Here is a 19,790-nt window from a genome sequence, read left to right on the forward strand (position 1 = left end):
GGGAAGGAAAGGGGAGGGTGGAAAGAGAAAAAGGAAACGAGGATGGGGAAATGATCACTGTTATGGAGGTCATCAAGAACCTGCCACGTGAAATCTAAGTAAAGGGACGACGAGCAGAGAGAAAGATCAAGACAGGAAAGGGTGCGAGAGTCCACAGGAGTGGGCTCACCAGAATTCAGAAGAGATGGAGAAGAATCGAGGACGAACGGTTCGAGAAGACGGCATCGGGTGTTTGTCAGAACATTACCCCAGAGGGAATGTCGACAGTTGAAATCACCCAAAAGGAGCTCCGGTTCTGGCAAGGAGTCCAGGAGGTCCTTAAGATCAGGAAGGGAAAGAGGGACATTTGGAGGGAGATAAATGGAACAGACCGTATACCATTTACCCACAAAAATACGGGCAGCAGAACAATGGATAGGGGACGGAAGAAGTAGGGGGACGAAGGGAATATCAGAACGAATTTAGAGAGCAGTAGAGTTATGGGCCACAGCAAGAGCTGGGGGGGGGGAGAAAGAAAGGAATAACCACGAAAGTGACCAGGACGAGCACCAAGCATTGGTTCCTGGAGACAAACACTGTGTAAACTGTGTAATTAGGAGTTCATGGAAGTTGGCATAAAATCCACGAATATTTTACTGAAGAATAGACATTATCAAAGAGAAAGGACAGTAACAGAGAACATGAAAGAAATAAAGGTAAAGAGGAGCACAGTTTATTAAAGAATCTCAGGATCAGGGTCGGCAAAATCAGGGTTAGGGGACATGGGTAAACTTAGTAAGGAGAGGGGTGGGGGCGGGAGAACAGACCAGAGGCGGACTGACGGGGGCCGGAGGAGGAGGAGACAACTGAGAGGGGCAGGCAAGGACAGCTGGAGGAAGGGGGGGGGGGCAGAAATCAGGGAGTGCACCTCAGGAAGGGCAGCAACAGAGAGGGAATCAGGGGCGGAAGAAACCTCCATACCAGAGACAGGGGTTTCGACTACTGAAATGGGAGGGGATGTAGAGTCAGAGTCAGAGGGAGGGGGTGAGGAAGAAAGCGAAACCTTCTTACCCGCCAGAGAGGAAGAAGGAGAGGAGCCAGGCTTACGTTTCTGACTCGAAGAGACAGGCGTTCCAGTAACAACGTACCGGGCCACAGACTCAATTGTCTCAGCAGGAGAAGAGGAACGAGAGCGAACAACACGAAGAATGCTGGGAGGATGATGGATATCAGCCTGGACAGACAGGTGGCGTGGAGGGTCAAGAGACTGGGGGGAGGGTCGGGAAGAAAGAGTGGGGGGAGATGGGGAAGAAGACAAAGGAGATATGGCGACTGGGTAGGAAGGGGGAAATCCCAGATGGAGAACCGGGAGGGAGACCATCTGGGACAGGAGGCAAAGGAATAGGGGAGGTGGTGGTGGGTGTGGTCGGGTTTAAGGCCTGGAAACGGTTGTGAGACTGAGGAAGACGGGAAGGACGAGGAGAGGTAGAACGCAACACGCGAGCGTAGGAGATGCCCGCGAATGGGGTGAGACTACGAACTTGACGTCTTGCTTCAGGAAAAGACAGACGATCACGGTGCTTCAAGTTGAGGACGGCTTCATCGAGTTTGTAGTACATACACGAGCGTGAGAAGGTAGGGTGGGCTTCACCGCAATTGAGGCAGCGAGCCTGGGAAGAAGTGCACTCGGACTAAGAATGACTATCGTCCCCTCACAAGGGACACAGATACACAGTACTGGTGCATTTGAGGACACCGTGGTCGAACTTCCAACACTTATTGCATTGTCTAGGAGAGGAAATGTACTCCTGAACGGAGCATCTGGCACCAGCAAGAATAATATAGGGCGGAAGGGTCCTACTATCAAAGGTGATTTTTACAACTCGAAGGGGCTGACGGCGACGACCACGAGGGGGTCAAGTAAACGTGTCCACCTGGAGGACATATCCTCGAAGACATATCCTGGAGGACATATGTTTATTATCCTCATGGCAATCTTTGAGGTCCCGAACACCAGTTGCAACATGGTGTGGGAGGAGAACAGTGCCAACACTGGCATTTAACCGAGCGTTCTTGGAGACCCGAACAGGGGTCTCTCCAATGCAGGACAAAGCGGCTAACCGAGTAGCTGCATCCTGAGGAGCAGGACCGACGACACGCATACCGTAACTGGTGGAGTTGAAAGTAACAGAGGCATCTACTGAATCAAAAAGGTGTTTATGGAGGGAGAAATCGTCAGGAGGAGTAGAATCCAGATGGTGGAGATCAAAGTATTTAGCCCACGTAGCGGGACCAAACAAGGTGTTGTAAGTACTATTACGGGAAAGGATCGTGCGAGTGCGGCTGTTGCGGGAACGGCGTTGAGAACCCTCGGAGTTCATGGGGGTAAAAGGCGCAGTAGTCACAATGAGAGACTAAGCCGTGCCAAGGAACGAGGTGGTCACCACTGGGGGCTGGGGAATCGACCCTACCGCAGAGGAGGGAGGGGAGCTGAGGGGAGTAGTCAGGTCGTTGGGGCCCAATGCAGCAGGGGCTACAGGGCCTGGTCTTCCAACACAGTCCGACTCGGGGGCTTGGTCGCCCACCCCACGAGCCTGAGAAAATACAAGGGAAACATTATCAGCCATGAAAACGAGGAAACTTTCATTCACGAATGTGCCCCCAACACCCACCATGGAGCCACAATTAGAGGCAGGACACCAAACAAGAAGCTATCGCCGATCTTGCCGGGGCCCCCCAGGTGTGCGTCGTGAGTATACGCCCCACAAACGCCACCTTAAGAACCGTGAGTCCGTCGAGCGCGGGTTCAGTGACGAAAGGAGGATTGACAATAAAAAGTTTGCCTCGCTCTCGACGTTGGGTACTACAGTTCTACGGGTGCAAGAGTATGCCTCCTCAAACACCCGGGCGTCAAAACAAAAGACGGTCGAAAGAATAATAAAAACAGGTAAAAGGTCGGCAGGAAATGACAATTTAAAAAAGTAAGGGGGATGAAGGAAACATCAGAGCAACTCAAGACAGCAGAAGAGTTATGGGCCCAAGCAACAGCTGGGGGAGGGGAAGAGAAAAGAATAGCCACGGAAGCGACCAGGACGAGCACCAAACATCGGCTCCTGGAGATAGACACAAAGAGGCGAAAACTGAGAAATTAGAAGTTGGAGGTCAAGGAAATTGGCGTAATAACCACGGATGTTCCACTGAAGTAATAGACATCGACAAAAAGAGAAAGGATAGCAACAGAGAACAAAGAAGAAATAAAGGTGAAAAAAAACACAGCACATTAAATAAGCACAGGGTCAGGATCAGCGAAGTCAGGGTTAGGAGGCATGGACGAACTGAGTAAAGGAGGAGGAAAAGGAGTGAGGACAGACTAGAGGTAGACGATCAGGGTCCTGAGGAGTACAAGGAGACAACCGAGAGGGGCGGGCAAGGAGAGCAGGAGGAGTAAGGGCAAAAAGAAACCAAAGGAACCTCCACAGAAACCAAAGAAACCTGTGGGACCAAAGAAACCTCCACAGTAGGAACAGGGGGGGCTCTACCACAAAATCGGGAGAGGAAGGAACGATAGAATCAGAGGAGAAGAAAGCGAAGCCGCCTTACCTGCCGGGGAGGAGGAAGGAGAGGAGCCAGGTTCCGCTTCTGACTCAAAGAGACAGGTGTCCCAGCAGCAATGTACTGGGCAACAGACACTAGCGTTTCAATAGGAGAAGAACAACGAGAGCGAACAACACGATCACCGAGAGAGCGATGGACATCGGCCCACACAGTCAGGCAACGGAGAGCCAAGAGACTGAGGAAAATGATGGGAAGGAGGATCAGAGGGAGAGGAGAAAGAAGAGACAGGAGACATGACAGACAGGTAGAAAGAAGGGGAACGTTAGACAGAAAACCAAGAGGGGAACCCTACGGGACAGAACGGAAAGGCGTGTTCGGGTCTAAAGTTTGGAAACGGTTGTGAGACTTATGAAGGTGAGAAGGACGAGGAGAGGAAGAGCGCACCACACGAGCATAAGAGACGCCAGCAAAAGGTGGGGAGACAATGAACTTGGCGCCTAGCCTCAGGAAAAGACAAACAGTCCCAGTGCTTCAAATTGAGGACGGCTGGCTCAAGTTTGTAACATATACACGTTCGGGAGAAGGTAGGGTGGGCCTCACCGAAATTGATGCAGCGGGCCTGGGGAGAAGTGCACTCCAACTTAGTGACCCTCGCCTCCACACATGGGACAGAGACAGATAGGACAAGAGCATTTGAAGGCACCATGCCCAAACCTCCAGCACTAATTGCAAAGCCGAGGAGATGGAATATACTCCTGAATGGAGCATCTGGCACCAGCAAGAATGACAGAGGGCAGAAGGGTCCTACCATCAAAGGTAATCTTCACAACCCGAAGGGGCAGACGGCGACGACCACGAGGGGGACTAGAAAACGTATCCACCTGAAGGATAGAATCACCTTGGACCTCTAGGATATGCTCGATATCCTCGTGGCAGTCTTTTAGATTTCTAACACCGGTTGCGACATGGTGCGGGAGAACAGTGCCAACACTGGCATTTAACCAAGCGTTCTTGGAGACCCAAACAGGGGTCTCGCCAATGCAGGATAAGGCGGCCAAGCGGGTGGCTGCATCCTGAGGAGCAGCAGCAGCAACGACACGGGTACCAAGACGAGTGGGATTGAAAGTAACAGGCATCTACTGAATCAACAAGATGCCTATGAAGGGAAAAATCGTCAGGAGGATTGGAATCCAAAGTTTGGAGGTCAAAGTACTTGGTCCACGAAGCAGGACTAAAAGCATGGTATGAATTACTATGGGAAGGGAGCATATTAGAGCGGCCGTGGCAGAGACAGCGATGAGAACCTCTATTAAGAGATGGGTCATAACTGCCACGGGCAGTCTCCGTGGTGTAGTGGTAAGACACTCGCCTGGCGTTCCGCGAGCGCTATGTCATGGGTTCGTATCCTGGCCGGGGAGGATTTACTGGGCGCAATTCCTTAACTGTAGCCTCTGTTTAACGCAACAGTAAAATGTGTACTTGGATGAAAAAACGATTCTTCGCGGCAGGGGATCGTATTCCAGGGACCATAGGATTAAGGACGTGCCCGAAACGCTACGCGTACTAGTGGCTGTACAAGAATGTAACAACTCTTGTATATATCTCAAAAAAAAAAAAAAAAAAAAAAAAAAAAAAAAAAAAAAAAAAAAAAATAAGGCGCAGTAGTCACAATAAGAGATGGAGCCATGCAAGGGGACGAGGCGGTCACCACAGCTCGCTTAGGGCTCGACCAGCCCACAGGGAGTAGTAGTCCGGTTCAAGCCTAAACTGGGCCCGGGAGCGGGGAGGCTACAGAGCCCGGTCCTCCAGAATAGTCCGACTCGGGGGGGCCTGGTCGACCACCCCATGAGCCTGGGTAAGAGAAGTCATGTCATATATGCAGCAATCAATGTCAAAGGTTTGGGACCTGGAACCAAAGGATACCACTTACCAGGGTAGCCAGGGAGGCCGAGCGCAGGCCAGTGCAGGAAGGGTGCGTCGTCCCCAGCAGTGCTCCCCCTTTTCAACAAGGGAATCCTACTACATCGTCCATTCTCCCTATCGCCCCAACCAGGACACCCAACCATCTACTCAGGGCAGCCCCTCACGGGCGACCCCTCCAGCAGGAGGTCCGATAGCTCACAAGGCCCCCTACATGGTGGCCTTCAGCATGTACACCACCCAAAGAGGGAGCAAAGGCAACCCACACCGATCCCAGGGATGTGTACGTGAGCCCCCCCCAGCATGATGGAACCACGGAGGGGGGCTGCGCAGATATGCGGCGCAGCTTGTGTGATGTCATGCTAGTTTTCATTTGGGGAGTTTTGTCCACTTGTTTGTCTATTTTCGTTGTTAACCAGAATAGGGGTTTGTTTTGGGGCTCTTTGTCTTTTTGGGTGCCTGTCCCTGTCAATGGTAGATATAGAATGCTCCAAATCACATGTGCTATTCTATAGGCCAGGGGTCTCCAAACTATGGCCCGCGGGCCACATCCGGCCTGCCACATAATTTCATCCGGCCCTCCAAACAAATCCCTGTGTGGTGGCCTTGAAAAAATAATTATCGTACGAATCGCATCACAGAATTATTCAAAGCTGGGGCTGCTGACTGGTGGCGCGCAACCCGAGTCAGTTTTCCTCTCTCTCTCTCGATAGTGTGACGCACAGATACTAATACTGGTAGGTATGCGTTGTGCATTACAACCAATCAGTTGTGTATAACTGTATATTGTGGGGATGGAGGGCGAGTGGGGCTTCGCTGCTTCCGTTTCAGGGAGCACAAACACTGTACAATATTCTTTTCTCTGTACTTTGACAATGCCTTTATCTTAGTTATACAAAATAGCAATTTCATTTTTTATTCCTCCGGCCCGCATAAATATGGGAAATATATAATGTGGCCCTTACATTGAAAAGTTTGGAGACCCCTGCTATAGGCCACTGCTCCTCGTGCCTTTCTGAGGCGGCCAGGTTCTGGCCCTTGGTCGCCGGTAGGCCCGGACCTCCACCCACATCGACTGGTGCCAAAGTTAGGGATATTCATATCAGCCTGGATAGCTCCGGGGAGCCGAAGGGGGGGGAAGCCGAAGGGGCTCCCCCCACCCCAAAAAAAGAAATGCTAGGCCTCTTGTCCCATCCCCTCTATACAAAGTCCAGTTATGCTTCTACTGCATGGCATATCAAACAAATACCTTTTCATTATATTTCTTTGAGTAATACTTTATAGTTTATATTAGAGGAAGATAGGTTAATTAGTTTAGGTAAGGAGAGAGTAGTTTAAGCTAGGTTGAACAGAACACAGTAGAAGTTTTATTTATTACTTATTTCCGTTTTATTTCTTTTATAGTTTTATTTCGGTTTATTTATTTTTATTCTCTATAGTTTTTATAGTTTTATTTCTACTCATTTTTGTTTACTTATTACACATTTAACTAATATTACTACCATGATCAACTAAAACATTTTAAAGTAGTTGTAAGTCAATCTTTTATATAATTAGTATGCATGTAAAATCATACATTTTTACCTACTTTAACAAAAATATAAGTTTTCCAGAAATTTTGGCTATGATTTTCAATGTATTTAATATATATACATGGTTGTTATTATTATACATTTATATGTTTGTTATTGTTTAATATGCGAGATTACATTACAGTAAACCAAAACCACCAGGTATATGGCCCTGCGGGCCGCTCCAAGCAACAGCCTGGTGGACCAAACTCTCACAAGTCTGGCCTCGGGCCAGGCTTGGGAAGAAGAACTCCCAGAACCATCAACCAGGTATATGACAGGTAAACACATCACTTCAGCAGGACTTTAATGTTTGGTCTTGATACTGGTCTTAGAAGTGAAGGAACAGGTATGAGTATTTTGGGTGAAAGTGGAAGTTAACCATTAAAAAACGGCTGCAATAAATACTTCCTGCAATCGTCACCCATGATGATGATAAAGACCCTGGCAGAGATCATTTCCACACATACTAGGCAGCAATATTCCTAGTCATGTAATGCAGATGAATACTGCATTCAGTCCAGTCGCGTTCAAAAACTTAATTTTGACCCATTAATTTGACGATTCATTAGAGTCATCGACATCGAAGTTGTGATATCCCCTCTCTTCTTAGGGGTGGATATCAGTAGTGGTTCCCAATGTGTATCCGATTCATTATATGAGTCAGACACAGTTAATTTATAGAAAGACATCCTGGGAGCATACCTGGGCAGAGAATTGCCCATGTCAGGAGGAAGTGAACCGAAGGAAGTAGAATGTGATGCCTTGTGGAGGTCAGGTAGTCCAGAGTAGTCATCTGCCAGTGGTCCAGAGGAGAACATAAGCTCTTCCTCCAAATTCAACTCTAAAGATGCGTCGTCTGATAACAGCTGCCGACTGTAAAATAAAAAAATCAGTAAGTGCTATGAAAACAAATAACCAATGGAAAGGTAGTGTTCAAAGTATTAAAACTAACATGCTGTCATGACCTCATGAACCCAGCATCGCTGGCCAACCAAAGCCTGGCCAATTTCAAGCAAGAGTCTAGAGGAAGTAATAAAAACGGCTGATTACAACAACGCTAGTTCACTGGAGCATATAACTAGGTCACCGTAAAACTATATATATATATATACACATAACTGCACACTAAAGCTGATACTTTCATCAGAAAGAAGAGAGCAACACATGACTAGTAGTCCCATACAACAGTGATCACTCAACTGTCAACTCTAGTAGCAAATCAGCTATCCATTTAGTAAGTAACTCAACTATCAAATCAGTTAACAATTCGGTAACAAACTAATATTGAATCACTCATATCAGTAACGGCTTAAACATAGGCATAACTGACACCAGTCTCGATTGATGATTGATGAAGATTAAGCCACCCAAAAGGTGGCACGGGCATGAATAGCCCGTAAGTGGTGGCCCTTTTGAGCCATTACCAGTATCAAGAGCTGATACTGGAGATCTGTGGAGGCGCGAATGCACCCTGCATGGCGGGAGATGTCCCCCTTGTGAATGTGTTATGAAGATGAAGCCACCCAAAAGGTGGCACGGGCATGAATAGCTCGTAAGTGGTGGCCCTTTTGAGCCATTACCAGTATCAAGAGCTGATACTGGAGATCTGTGGAGGCGCGACTGCACCCTGCGTGACGGGAGATGTCTCCCGGACCAAGTGACGACCAGATGGTGACACCAGTCTCCAACCTGGCGCAGTGGTATACTATCCTACGTAACAGTTGGGAAGGGTGACGGGTAAAGGTGGGCAAAAGAACCAGTTACACTAACACTAACACAATACCCACAATCACCGACCATCTGACCGACTGATCACTATTAGCCTGATCCATAAAGCATTACTTAACATTAAGAATTACATACACCATTTGGTCACCACTTGGTCCGGGAGACATCTCCCGTCACGCAGGGTGCAGTTGCGCCTCCACAGATCTCCAGTATCATCTTTTGATACTGGTAATGGCTCGAAAGGGCCACCACTTACGGGCTATTCATGCCCGTGCCACCTCTTGGGTGGCTTAATCTTCATCAATCAATCAATCCACAATAATGTACAACCAAAGGACTAGACGTGTGACGTCTACCTCTCTGGGAAGGTATAATACACCTATTTAGTCCAGCCATCGCCGTAATGATTTACATAAGTTGTTACGAATAAAGTTTAGTTCTCATCCTGATAGGAGGTGATGTTCTAGAGTTTGATATAAAATGAATGAACCATAATGGATATACAACTTACAACTTTGTCAACAAACCCCCTTGTTATACCTGTTGTAAGAGTTAGAGGGGAAGACTTCATGTGGATCGTCTTGCACGGGTCTTGCATCTTCAGCATACTGTTGCAAACCGTCATAATCCCACTCTAGTGATGGCATCGTGTCATCCTAAGAGTATTTTAAAAAATTATCAACATGGTCAGTATACAAAATGGTGGAGATAATGGTAGTGTAAATAACTTATTTTCATAATTTTTAAATAAAACTAGTTAAATGAAGGTATCCCTTTCTCTATGCCAGACTTGCCTCATTCATTATTCCGTAAATATTATGACCCTTATTCTTCTCATTCAGTGATGAGGTTATATATCTTTACTACTGTATTCCTCATAACTGGAGTACCTTTCAACTCTGGAGGAATTCCCCTGAACTTGCTATAACTGTTTTCTTGTATATGAGAAAACCTGTGTTAATGTTCCACATTCCAGAATTTGTCTGACGTGTGTTTATAGATAAGTGACCACTTATCAATTACTACAACACGCACTTACGCAAGCACTTACGAACCTGTACGTCTTTTCTCAATCTTTGGCGGCTTTCTTTACAATTATGAAACGGTTAATGAGCTCCGAAGCACCAGGAGGCTATTTATAATAACAGTCGATTGGTTAGTTATGATGCTTGTAAACTGTTTAATAAATGTCACCAAAACCGTCAAATATTGAGGAAAGATTAACACGTTCGTAAGTATTTGTATAACCGCTTCGCGAATCTGGTGCCAGGGTTGTGGTAAGGGAGATGGATATATTGTTGGATTAGGTGGAAGTAACAGTTGAAGTGAAGGAGGTGGAGGCAACAGAGGTGATAGTGGATTAAATAAATATGTAGGTAGTTACCGGGTGGTTAATATGAGATACATTTCTCAATTTCAATAGCTGCCATAATTTGTTTAAACTTAAAATACTAAAGTTGGAGTAAAGTTAATATTATCAGGTATTCTCAGATACAAAACAGAAACCTGTCTGAAAAAAAAGCAGCGTTGAATGCAATGAAACGCCATTTTCTGGGTGAGCCTCGGAAGCTCCCTGGAGCTATCGGGCTGATATGCGATACATTAGAAAAGGGCTATAGTCAATGGCTTAAGCCTACCAGAGACCACGCCCAGGAACACCCCGCACCCCCCGTGGTTGGAGGTTTACCTTATCTACTATTTATCAAGGTTAGGTACTCAGAAAGGACCTGCTTGACATTCAGGCACCGCTCCTGTGCCAGGTAAGTCCACTACGGGATCACCATAGCCCGTGCTACTTCGAACTTGTTCCGAGTAGCTGAATCTATAACAACAACCACCCAGAAAGGTAAGCGTAACAAAACACACCATACAATGTTAAACAAAAGCCGAACAGAGCGGTAAAACTCCGTTAATTCCCAAGGAAACGAGCAAACATCACACCACACCGTCGCGTCGCTCGTCCACGCTCGTCGACACTTCGAATATAAACTGCACGTAGATCCAAACCCTGAGAACCAGCAGAAGAGTCACTCGAAGCGACCAGCCCCAAAGAGGCAACGACCAAAGGGAACCCCCGCAGTTCAGCCAATGAACCAATGGAGAACAGTCTTTATGGAGCCGGATGGTCGAAACCTGAGCTACCCGACCCTCCGATGCAACAGCCAACTCGCCACGAACATCTGCACCTCGCTGTGAGCCTAATGGAAAGAGGGAACATGGCCGCTGCCTCCTGGCATGGGCAATTCTCTGCTGAGGTATGCCCCCAGGATGTCTTTCTATTAATTGACATAATCAGACTCGTCTCATGAATCACATACCTTTTGAGCCGCTACTGATATCCATATCCACCCCTAAGAAGAGTAACTCACAACCTCGGTGTCAATGTTTAGCTAACGAATCGTCAAAATCTGATCTAGCAAATGCATGGCCTTGAGTTAATAAGAGCACCTGCAGACACATTGGGACTCACATTAGTGCGATGGCGGACCAACCGCGGGTTGTAGTGGTCATATTGGCCGCTCCAAGCAATAGCCTGTTGGACCAAGATATCTCAAGTCAATCTTGAGATATCGGGCTTGAGGGGAATACAAGAATTCCCAGAGCTCACTCTAGGTATACTCTATGTATGAACCAGTTCTGGCAAGGATTTTGACGAGGTATAAACCTCAAATTATGACATTAAATAAGTAATTATTTCCCTTCCCCACCTCTTAACCTCCTTTTACCTGGATGAAAGCTGGGTCCTCATCTTCAAATTCGTTTGGATCCTGCACAAGATACTCCTCCGGGAGTGATGTCAGGATGCCTTGAGGGCGGCGCGCTGGTGGTGTAGCGGTGGGCGTGGGCGGCGGCGTGGTGGGGCCGCCCACTTCTTTCCTCCAGTGTTTCCATAGTTTCCAACATATGAAGGAACCCACGCCCACTAAAATAATGATGCCGCCCACTCGAACTGCAAAAAGAAGAAACAAAACAGTTAACATCAAATCACCTGTGAATTTATCCACCCCCTCACACTAGGCTGTTTAAAGCAGCGGCCGTCCTCCCTAGATGCATTCATCAATTTTAACATACTAGCTTGTTCTCGTATAAAAAAAGACGAAAGATATATACGTTTTGAAGGGAAACATCCTAGGAGACATCGAAAGCAAGGAGACCAGTGGAGGGCGAGTTAACCGTTTCCGAGACCCGCCCGGAAACAATTACGGAAGCTATCAAGGATCATCTCCCAAGCACCTTCGAAAAGGAGTGGGAGTATGGAATACTTTAGATCTTACACAAATACAGAGACCTCAACTTCCTGAAGGCACCCTCCAGGGAGTCTTGAGACAGGAGAGCATGGACGGGACCAAGGTCGACGGCACTTGAACACCTGCCCTTCACCCCAAATCCGGAGGACCTCCTCCAGGAGAGTGATATATCAAAAATAAGATAATGGAAAAATCTGACCTCTACGAGGTTAACATTTTTTTTCAACAAGAGGACGTAGAAATTATAGCCCTGGTAAAACCAATTTTTACAACTATAGAATATCTAAAAGACAAGTTGACGTTTGTTTGTCCAACGGGCAGCGAGGCTAAACACAGTCCCTGAATATTTTGTCCTAAAGGTGGTTCCCATTTTCTCAGCAGGTCTCCCGATCCTACCAGGTCTAGCCAACTGTCTAAACCGAGTTAACTTTGAACAGGCCAGAGAGTCTATGGAGACACGTTTCTTCTCAAAGCCACGCATATGACAAATGTGCGAGCTCATCGTAGCCTGCCTCCTAATACGAGGTTAGGACCAGGTAATAATAGGTACATCCTTATGGGAAGGTTTCAGACTAAAGACAACTCTGAAAAAAGGGACCCTCTAAAGATCATACGACGGAAGTCTAATCAGGACAGACGTCACACAGGTATGAAAGTTTTTTCTCAAAGGTACAAGTACCGTACCGTTCTCTGCAGTGTACCTTCTCAGGAAGGTACACTGCAGGCTTACTACAACAGAAGCCTTAATGCACTGAAGCCCTAGGTCTAAAAAGCCACAGAACAAGTGCAGCCACAACAAAAGCAAGCGGCCCCAAAACCCTTACGTTCAGTGCTCCTGATGAACGATGACGATGTCCCCTATTCTAGGCAGGCCTGTCCGACAACAACCCCCCTCCCACCCAGAACAGACTCGAACAGGAGAAAGAGCCGCAGAGACAGAACTTCCAATGGGACACCTCGGCGAACAACAACAGGCAAGGTAGGAATAACAGAGACAAGTCACGAGTCGGATGGAGAGATTCATCACGAGACAAACCGGATGACAACCAAGCGAGGAACAATAAGGACAGATCCAGAGAGAACCAAGGGTAACAGGAACGGGTTCGGCGACAACAGAGGCCAGAACATTATCACCCCAGGCAACAACGAAGGCAATAACAGCAGAGAATATCCCTCCTGGAACAACAACAGACAGAGGTAATAATAATAGGGGCCAGAATTTTTTCAGTAACAGGGGGCAGAGGCAACAATCTGAACCAGAACAACAACAGATCCAAGCGCTGGAATTAAGGCAGAGAAGAGGACAACTGAAACAAACAGTTGTCTCTGAGGTACCCCTAACTGAATAGGAGGGGAAACTGTTGGAAAGGAGACTTACGTTCGTGATAGGCCCTCCGGCGCGTAAGAAGAGAAGATACGATAGAGGATCTGTGCAACAACTTTGAAACTAGTATCAACCAAGTTTGCAGCAACCTCCGGCCGGAGTAAGATAAGTCAACACCACAGCCACTATCACAGCACACTACATATGATACCAATAACATGCCAATACCCTATACCCAGAACTGTAATGTCGACCTATTGATATTTTACTCACATGTACTTGGTTCCTCTGCCATGGAACCCACGGTTGTGTTGACTCCTGCTCTCTGCGCCACCTGCTTCACACACTGTTCCATCGCGAGTGTTCCTGGCTATAAATTGAATGATGAAGATTAAGCTACCCAAGAGGTGGCACGGACAAGATTAGCAAGTAACCTGGCTATAGACCACCACACTGCCTTTATATACTGGCCCTCATCTCACCTAATAGGAAAAGTTCAAATTCAAGTTCATTTATTAAGACAATAAAATACACAAGAACATAAGTAAATGCAGAAGGCCTATTGGCCCTTACGAGGCAGCTCCTATCTATAACTACCCAATCCCACTCATATACTTGTCCAACCCACGTTTGAAACAATCGAGGGATCCCACCTCCACGTTACGCGGTAATTGGTTCCACAAATCAACAACCCTGTTACCGAACCAGTATTTACCCAAGTCTTTCATAAATCTAAACAATACCCATTGTTTCGTGTTCTGTCTTGTGTTGATACTTTTAATACTATATTAATATCTCCTTTGTTGTGTCCATTCATCCACTTGTAAACCTCTATCATGTCTCCCCTAACTCTTCACCTTTCGAGTGAATTCAATTTAAGCTTTGTTAATCTTTCTTCATATAAAGGTTTCTAATTTGGGGAATTAACTTAGTCATCCTACGCTGGACACGTTCAAGTGAATTTATATCCATTCTATAGTAAGGCGACCAAAACTGAACTGCATAATCTAAATGGGGCCTAACTAGAGCAAGATATAGCTGAAGAACCACACCAGGTGTCTTGTTACTAAAGTTTCGATTAATAAATCCCAGTGTCCTATTTGCCTTATTACGAACATTCATGCATTGATCTTTTTGTTTTAAATTCTTATCATAACTCCCAGATCCCTTTCGCAATTCGACTTCGTAATCTCAACACCATCTAGCTCGTATCTTGTAACCATCATCATTACCTAGCCTCAAAACTTTACATTTATCAGCATTAAACTGCATCTGCCAATCCTTTGACCATTTAAAAACCCTATTTAGATCAACTTGAAGTGATAGAGAGTCTTCTTCCCTGTTAATTTCCCTGTCGATGTTTGTATCATCGGCAAATTTGCAAATGTTGCTACTCAAACCCGAATCCAAATCATTGATATATATTTTATAAACAACAGAGGTCCCAGGACAGAGCCCTGAGGCACTCCACTTACAACATTTGCTTTTTCGTTTAATTCTATCCAAATAGTTTCTGTATGTGGCTCAGTTTTGAGACTACACTTCAAATTGTTCCCAACATATATGGCTACTCCCCCTCCTCGTCTAATATATCTGTGTGATATAGTTTAAATCCATTTAAATCCACACAGCCCCCTTGTTTAACTCCCTAAACATGCTAAACATAATCTCACTCCACAAATTCTCTTGTGTCAACTACATTTACAAAACCCTGTTCTTAAATGCAAATCCTTGTCTGAAACTCTTCTTGGACAGATGTAATAGGACCCATTATCACCACACCAGAAATAAATATCTCTTTGATATCCCCAGAGTTAAACTTAATCTGTGTAAACACTATGCAAATAAAGGGACCTAGTTTATGGAACTCACTCCCTACTGAATTGAAAAGCTGTCCAACTTTTACATCATTCAAAATCAATACTAAAAAGTACCTAATTTCATCTTCATAGTTTTTCACTTTTTGCCTTAAAATTGCACTATCAATTGCTACCCAATCTCCCAACCTTTATGTTCCCAATTTGTACATCTTTACCATTGTGATCATTCTGTTTTCTTATATGTGCTGCCAATCTGTTGTATGGTGTTTATAAATCTTGTTTATCTGTATCTTTTGCTACCCAATCTCCCAACCTTTATGTGCCCAATCTGAACATCTTTACCATTGTGATCATTGCTGTCTTATATGTGCTGTTAATCTGCTGTATGGTGTCTATTAACCTTGTTTAAATTACTAATCAAGCTGTCAATGTAATCAATCAGAGCTTTAATAAAACAATATGCTTTAATATACCTACTTGTCTCATCTCATTTTTCTCTTGTAATGCATCTTTATCATTTATCAATTCTGATTGAAATTACCTACTTAAAATTATCTGCTAGATTAAGGACCTGCCCGAAACGCTGTGCGTACTAGTAGCTTTACAAGAATGTATATACTGTACTATCCAATGTATTCTCACAAACCCAATGTACCTTCTTGTATATATATAAATAAAATAAAAAATAAATAAATTTGATATTCAGCTAATAGTTCTCTATTTTCTACATTCATCCACGTTTCGGTAAGTGCAATAATACCTATTCCTTCTGTAAAGATAAGAGCATTTAACTTGTTTATTTTGTTTCGTAGACTTCTACTGTTAGTGTAATATACCCTAAGTGAATTGTTATTGAGGCCCTTCTCTTTCCCAATTTGTTTCTCCAGCAAACATTTTTATTACCTCCTCCTTCCTTCCTCCCTATTAATCCCCATACCACTATCTACTAACAGTTTAAACCCAAACAAACACCTCTAACCACTGGTTCCAACGAGTTCGCAGCAACAACAACCCCAGCCCTCGATAGATGCACCCCATCACGAGCATACCTTTCATTTCTTCCATAGAAGTGTTCCCAGTTGTCTATGAAAGATATTGCATTTGATTTCCAATATCTTTCCAGCCGGCAATTGACACCAAGTGCCCTCGACAACCATTCATTTCCAACGCTCTTTCTTGAAAGAAAGCCACATATGATCGAGATTCCTCCCTTGCTCCTAACTAATTCTATGGCTTTGTTAAATGTCTATCAGTTCCCGACTCCTAACTCGTCCAACATCATTACCCCCTGCAATCAGTATCCACAGTACCTACAGTGCCGATGTCTGTGTACTCCCTAATCAAGACTCAACATCCTGCCTTTCCATCCCTAGCTACTGACCCATCACAATATACATGTAGTGTGTTTTCTGTAGGTAATTTCCTAATTAGACAATCATGTGTTGCCCTCAGCTCTCCTATCCCATACATACTTTTGTCATTTGTAAAGGAATAATTACTACATCTACGTTACAATCCTTCCATGGTGGTGTGAATTGTCTCTTAGGCAGAGCAATACAGTCTGGAATAACATCATACTCTAACATTAGAACAAAGTACTCATATATGTTCTCTTATTATGCTTTTATACTTTAACTTACATTGTTCGATTGATTGATTGATGAAGATTAAGGCACCCAAAAGGTGGCTCGGGCATGAATAGCCCGTAAGTGGTGGCCCTTTTGAGCCATTACCAGTATCAAGAGCTGATACTGGAGATATGTGGAGGTGCGACTGCACCCTGCGTGACGGGAGATGTCTCCCCCGTGTTACATTGTTCATTATTTCCCACCTTTTGAACTGTGAGGATTAATTCATTAGCTCCCCACCTCATTAATCTAATGACAGGCTGCATTTATCTCTGAAAATCTATCCCCAATACTCTTCAGATTAAATTCCATCATTATCTCAATCATACTATTTCTTGGGGATCCTAAGATTATTCTCATGGCTTTATTTTGTACCCTCTCCAACTTGCCCATCCTACCTTTACTAAAACAAGAAATGATGGGTACAACATTTCTTGTTTTGGTAAAGGTAGGATGACAAGTTTGTGAAGGTACAAAATAAAGCCATGAGAATCTTAGGATGCCCAAGAAATGCTATGATTGAGATAATGGAATTTAATCTGAAGAGTATTGGGGATAGATTTTCAGAGATAAATGCAGCCTGTCATTAGATTAATGAGAGGTGGGGAGCTAATGAATTAATCCTCACAGTTCAAAAGTGGGAATTAATGAGCAATGTATGATAAAGTATAATAAGGAGAACATATATGATGGTACTTTATGTTCTAATGTTATAAAGTATGATATTCCAGAATGTATTTTTTTGCCCAAGAGGCAATTCACACCACCACGGGAGGATTGTAACGTAGATGTAGTAACTATTCCCTTGCAAAAGACAAAATAATGTAAGAGATAGGAGAGCTGAGGGCAACATATGATTGTATAATTAGAAAATACCTACAATAAACACTACATGTATGTTTACCAGACCACACACTAGAAGGTGAAGGGACGACGACGTTTCTGTCTGTCCTGGACCATTCTCAAGTCGATTGTGAACTTTACCTTCTAGTGTGTGGTCTGGTCAACATAATTTAGCTACGTTTTTGCGACTCATCGCCTGCACTCTACATGTATATTGTTATGTGTCAGTAGCTAGGGGGTGGAAAAGCAGGATGTGGATTTTTGATCAGGGAATACACCCTGATCAAAACGGGAATACACCTTTCCTAAACGGAAGGAAAAGGAAAAGTCTTCCAGCAAAATGCGAGGACAGCAGCAGGAGCACAAGGCCACAGAACGACCACACCAAGGAGCATCACAACGACAGGCGCCCACCAAGCCCCCCCCCCCTCATGGCAGCAATTAGAGATAGGTTAGGAGAGTAGTTTAAACTAGGTTGAACAGAACAGGCAGATTTTTCTTATCTGTTTAATTTCAGTTTTTATACTCTATAGTTTACAGTTTTATTTCTACTATTTGTTAACTTATTACTACATTTAACTATATTACCACCATAATACCCAGATAATCAACTAAGAAGTTTTAAAATAGTTATAAGTCAGTCAATCTTTTATATAATTAGTATGCATTTAAAGTCAAACATTTTAACCCATTTTAACAAAAAATCTATATTCCAGGTATTTTTGGCTATGCTGTTCAATATATTATATATATATATTATGTTATACATATATACGTTTTGTTATTGTTTAATGTGTGATCACATTACAGAAAACCACAACCACCAGGTATATGACAGGTAAACATCACTTCAGCAAGACGAATGTTTGGTCTTTAGACTGGTCTTAGATGTGAAGAACAGGTATGAGTATTGTGGGTGAAAATTAAAGTTATGAAAGTTAACCATTAAAAAAAGGCTGCAATAAATACTTCCTGCAACCGTCTCTCTTGATGATCATAAATTTCCTGGCAGAGATCATGTCCACCCATACCAAGCAGCAATATTCCTGTCATGATATGCAGATGAATACTGCATTCAGTCCTGTCGAGTTCAGTAACTGAACTTTGACGATTCGTTACCTAAACATGGACACCGAGGTTGCGAGTTACTCTAATTAGGGGTTGATATGAGTAGCGGTTCCCAAGGTATATCCGATTCACGAGTTCAGTCAGACAGTTAATTTATAGAAAGACATCCTGGGACATACCTGGGATGAGAATTGCCCATGTCAGGAGGAAACAGACTGGAGGAAGTAGAACGTTATGCATTGTAGAGGTCAGGTTCTTCTGCCAGTAGCCCAGAGGACATAAGCTCCTCCTCCAAGGCCAAAAGATGCGTTGTCCGGCAACAGCTGCCGTCTGTAAAATAAAAAAAATCAATAAGTGCTATGAAAACAAATAACCAGTGGTAATAAAGATAATGCTCAAAGGATTAAAGCTAGCATGACCTCATGAAACCAACATCGCTGGCAAACCAAAGCCTGGGCAATTTCGAGCAAGAGTCTAGGGGAAGTAAAAAAAAAAAAAAAAAAAAAAACTTGTAAAAAATTATATATATATATATTATATATTATATATATATTATATATATTATACACACACATGCATACACATATACACATTACCGATGCACACTAAAGTCGATACTTTATCAGAAAGAAGAGATCAACACGACTCTGCTAGTAGTCCCATACAACGGTCATCACTACAAGCAAATCAGCTATCCATTTAGTGATAAACTCTGTTAACCATCATATCAGTGAACCTACACATCAGTTAATAATTAACAAATCTATATTTAATCACTATAATATCAGTAACTGTTTAAAAAAGTAGCATAGCCGACTCCAGTCTCCAACCTGGCGTAGCGGTACACTATCCTAGTAACAATTTGAAGGGTGACCCATAATGGTGGATAGAAGTACCAGTTATTCTCTGTAACACTATCACATAATACCCACGATAACCGACCATCTGACCTACTGATCACTATTAGCTTACTCAATATAACATTACTCTCGGACACCTTACATTAAGAATTAAATACACAAAAATATACAACCAGAGGACTAGACGTGTGACGTCTGCCTCTCTGGGAAACCAGGGAAGTAGTGACCGGCCAGCGGCCTGGA

The 19,790-nt window shown here is 44.2% G+C and overlaps 1 protein-coding gene across 1 annotated transcript; it reads right to left on the reverse strand.

The window, feature by feature from the left end:
- Window positions 1–7,082: 7,082 nt before the first annotated feature.
- Window positions 7,083–19,244, reverse strand: LOC123751696 (uncharacterized). Its single transcript, XM_045733780.2, has 5 exons — window positions 18,867–19,244; window positions 13,602–13,698; window positions 11,483–11,706; window positions 9,297–9,412; window positions 7,083–7,901 (listed from the first exon to the last, which is right to left on the reverse strand). Exons 2-5 carry the CDS (start codon window positions 13,681–13,683, stop codon window positions 7,556–7,558), a joined length of 768 nt encoding a protein of 255 aa, XP_045589736.2. The 5' UTR covers window positions 13,684–13,698; window positions 18,867–19,244; the 3' UTR covers window positions 7,083–7,555.
- Between the last annotated feature and the right edge of the window lie 546 nt (window positions 19,245–19,790).

The sequence above is a fragment of the Procambarus clarkii genome, chromosome 30 (assembly GCF_040958095.1).
Source record: "Procambarus clarkii isolate CNS0578487 chromosome 30, FALCON_Pclarkii_2.0, whole genome shotgun sequence".
Classification (NCBI taxonomy): Eukaryota; Metazoa; Arthropoda; class Malacostraca; order Decapoda; family Cambaridae; genus Procambarus; species Procambarus clarkii.

Coding starts and splice junctions, on each gene's coding strand:
- LOC123751696 (XM_045733780.2), bottom strand. CDS start 13,683: ATGGAACAGTGTGTGAAGCAGGTGGCGCAGAGAGCAGGAGTCAACACA. Junction 9,413..11,482: donor AGGACCCAGCTTTCATCCAG/GTAAAAGGAGGT, acceptor AAATACTCTTAG/GATGACACGATGCCATCACT. Junction 7,902..9,296: donor CCCTCTAACTCTTACAACAG/GTATAACAAGGG, acceptor TTTATTTTACAG/TCGGCAGCTGTTATCAGACG.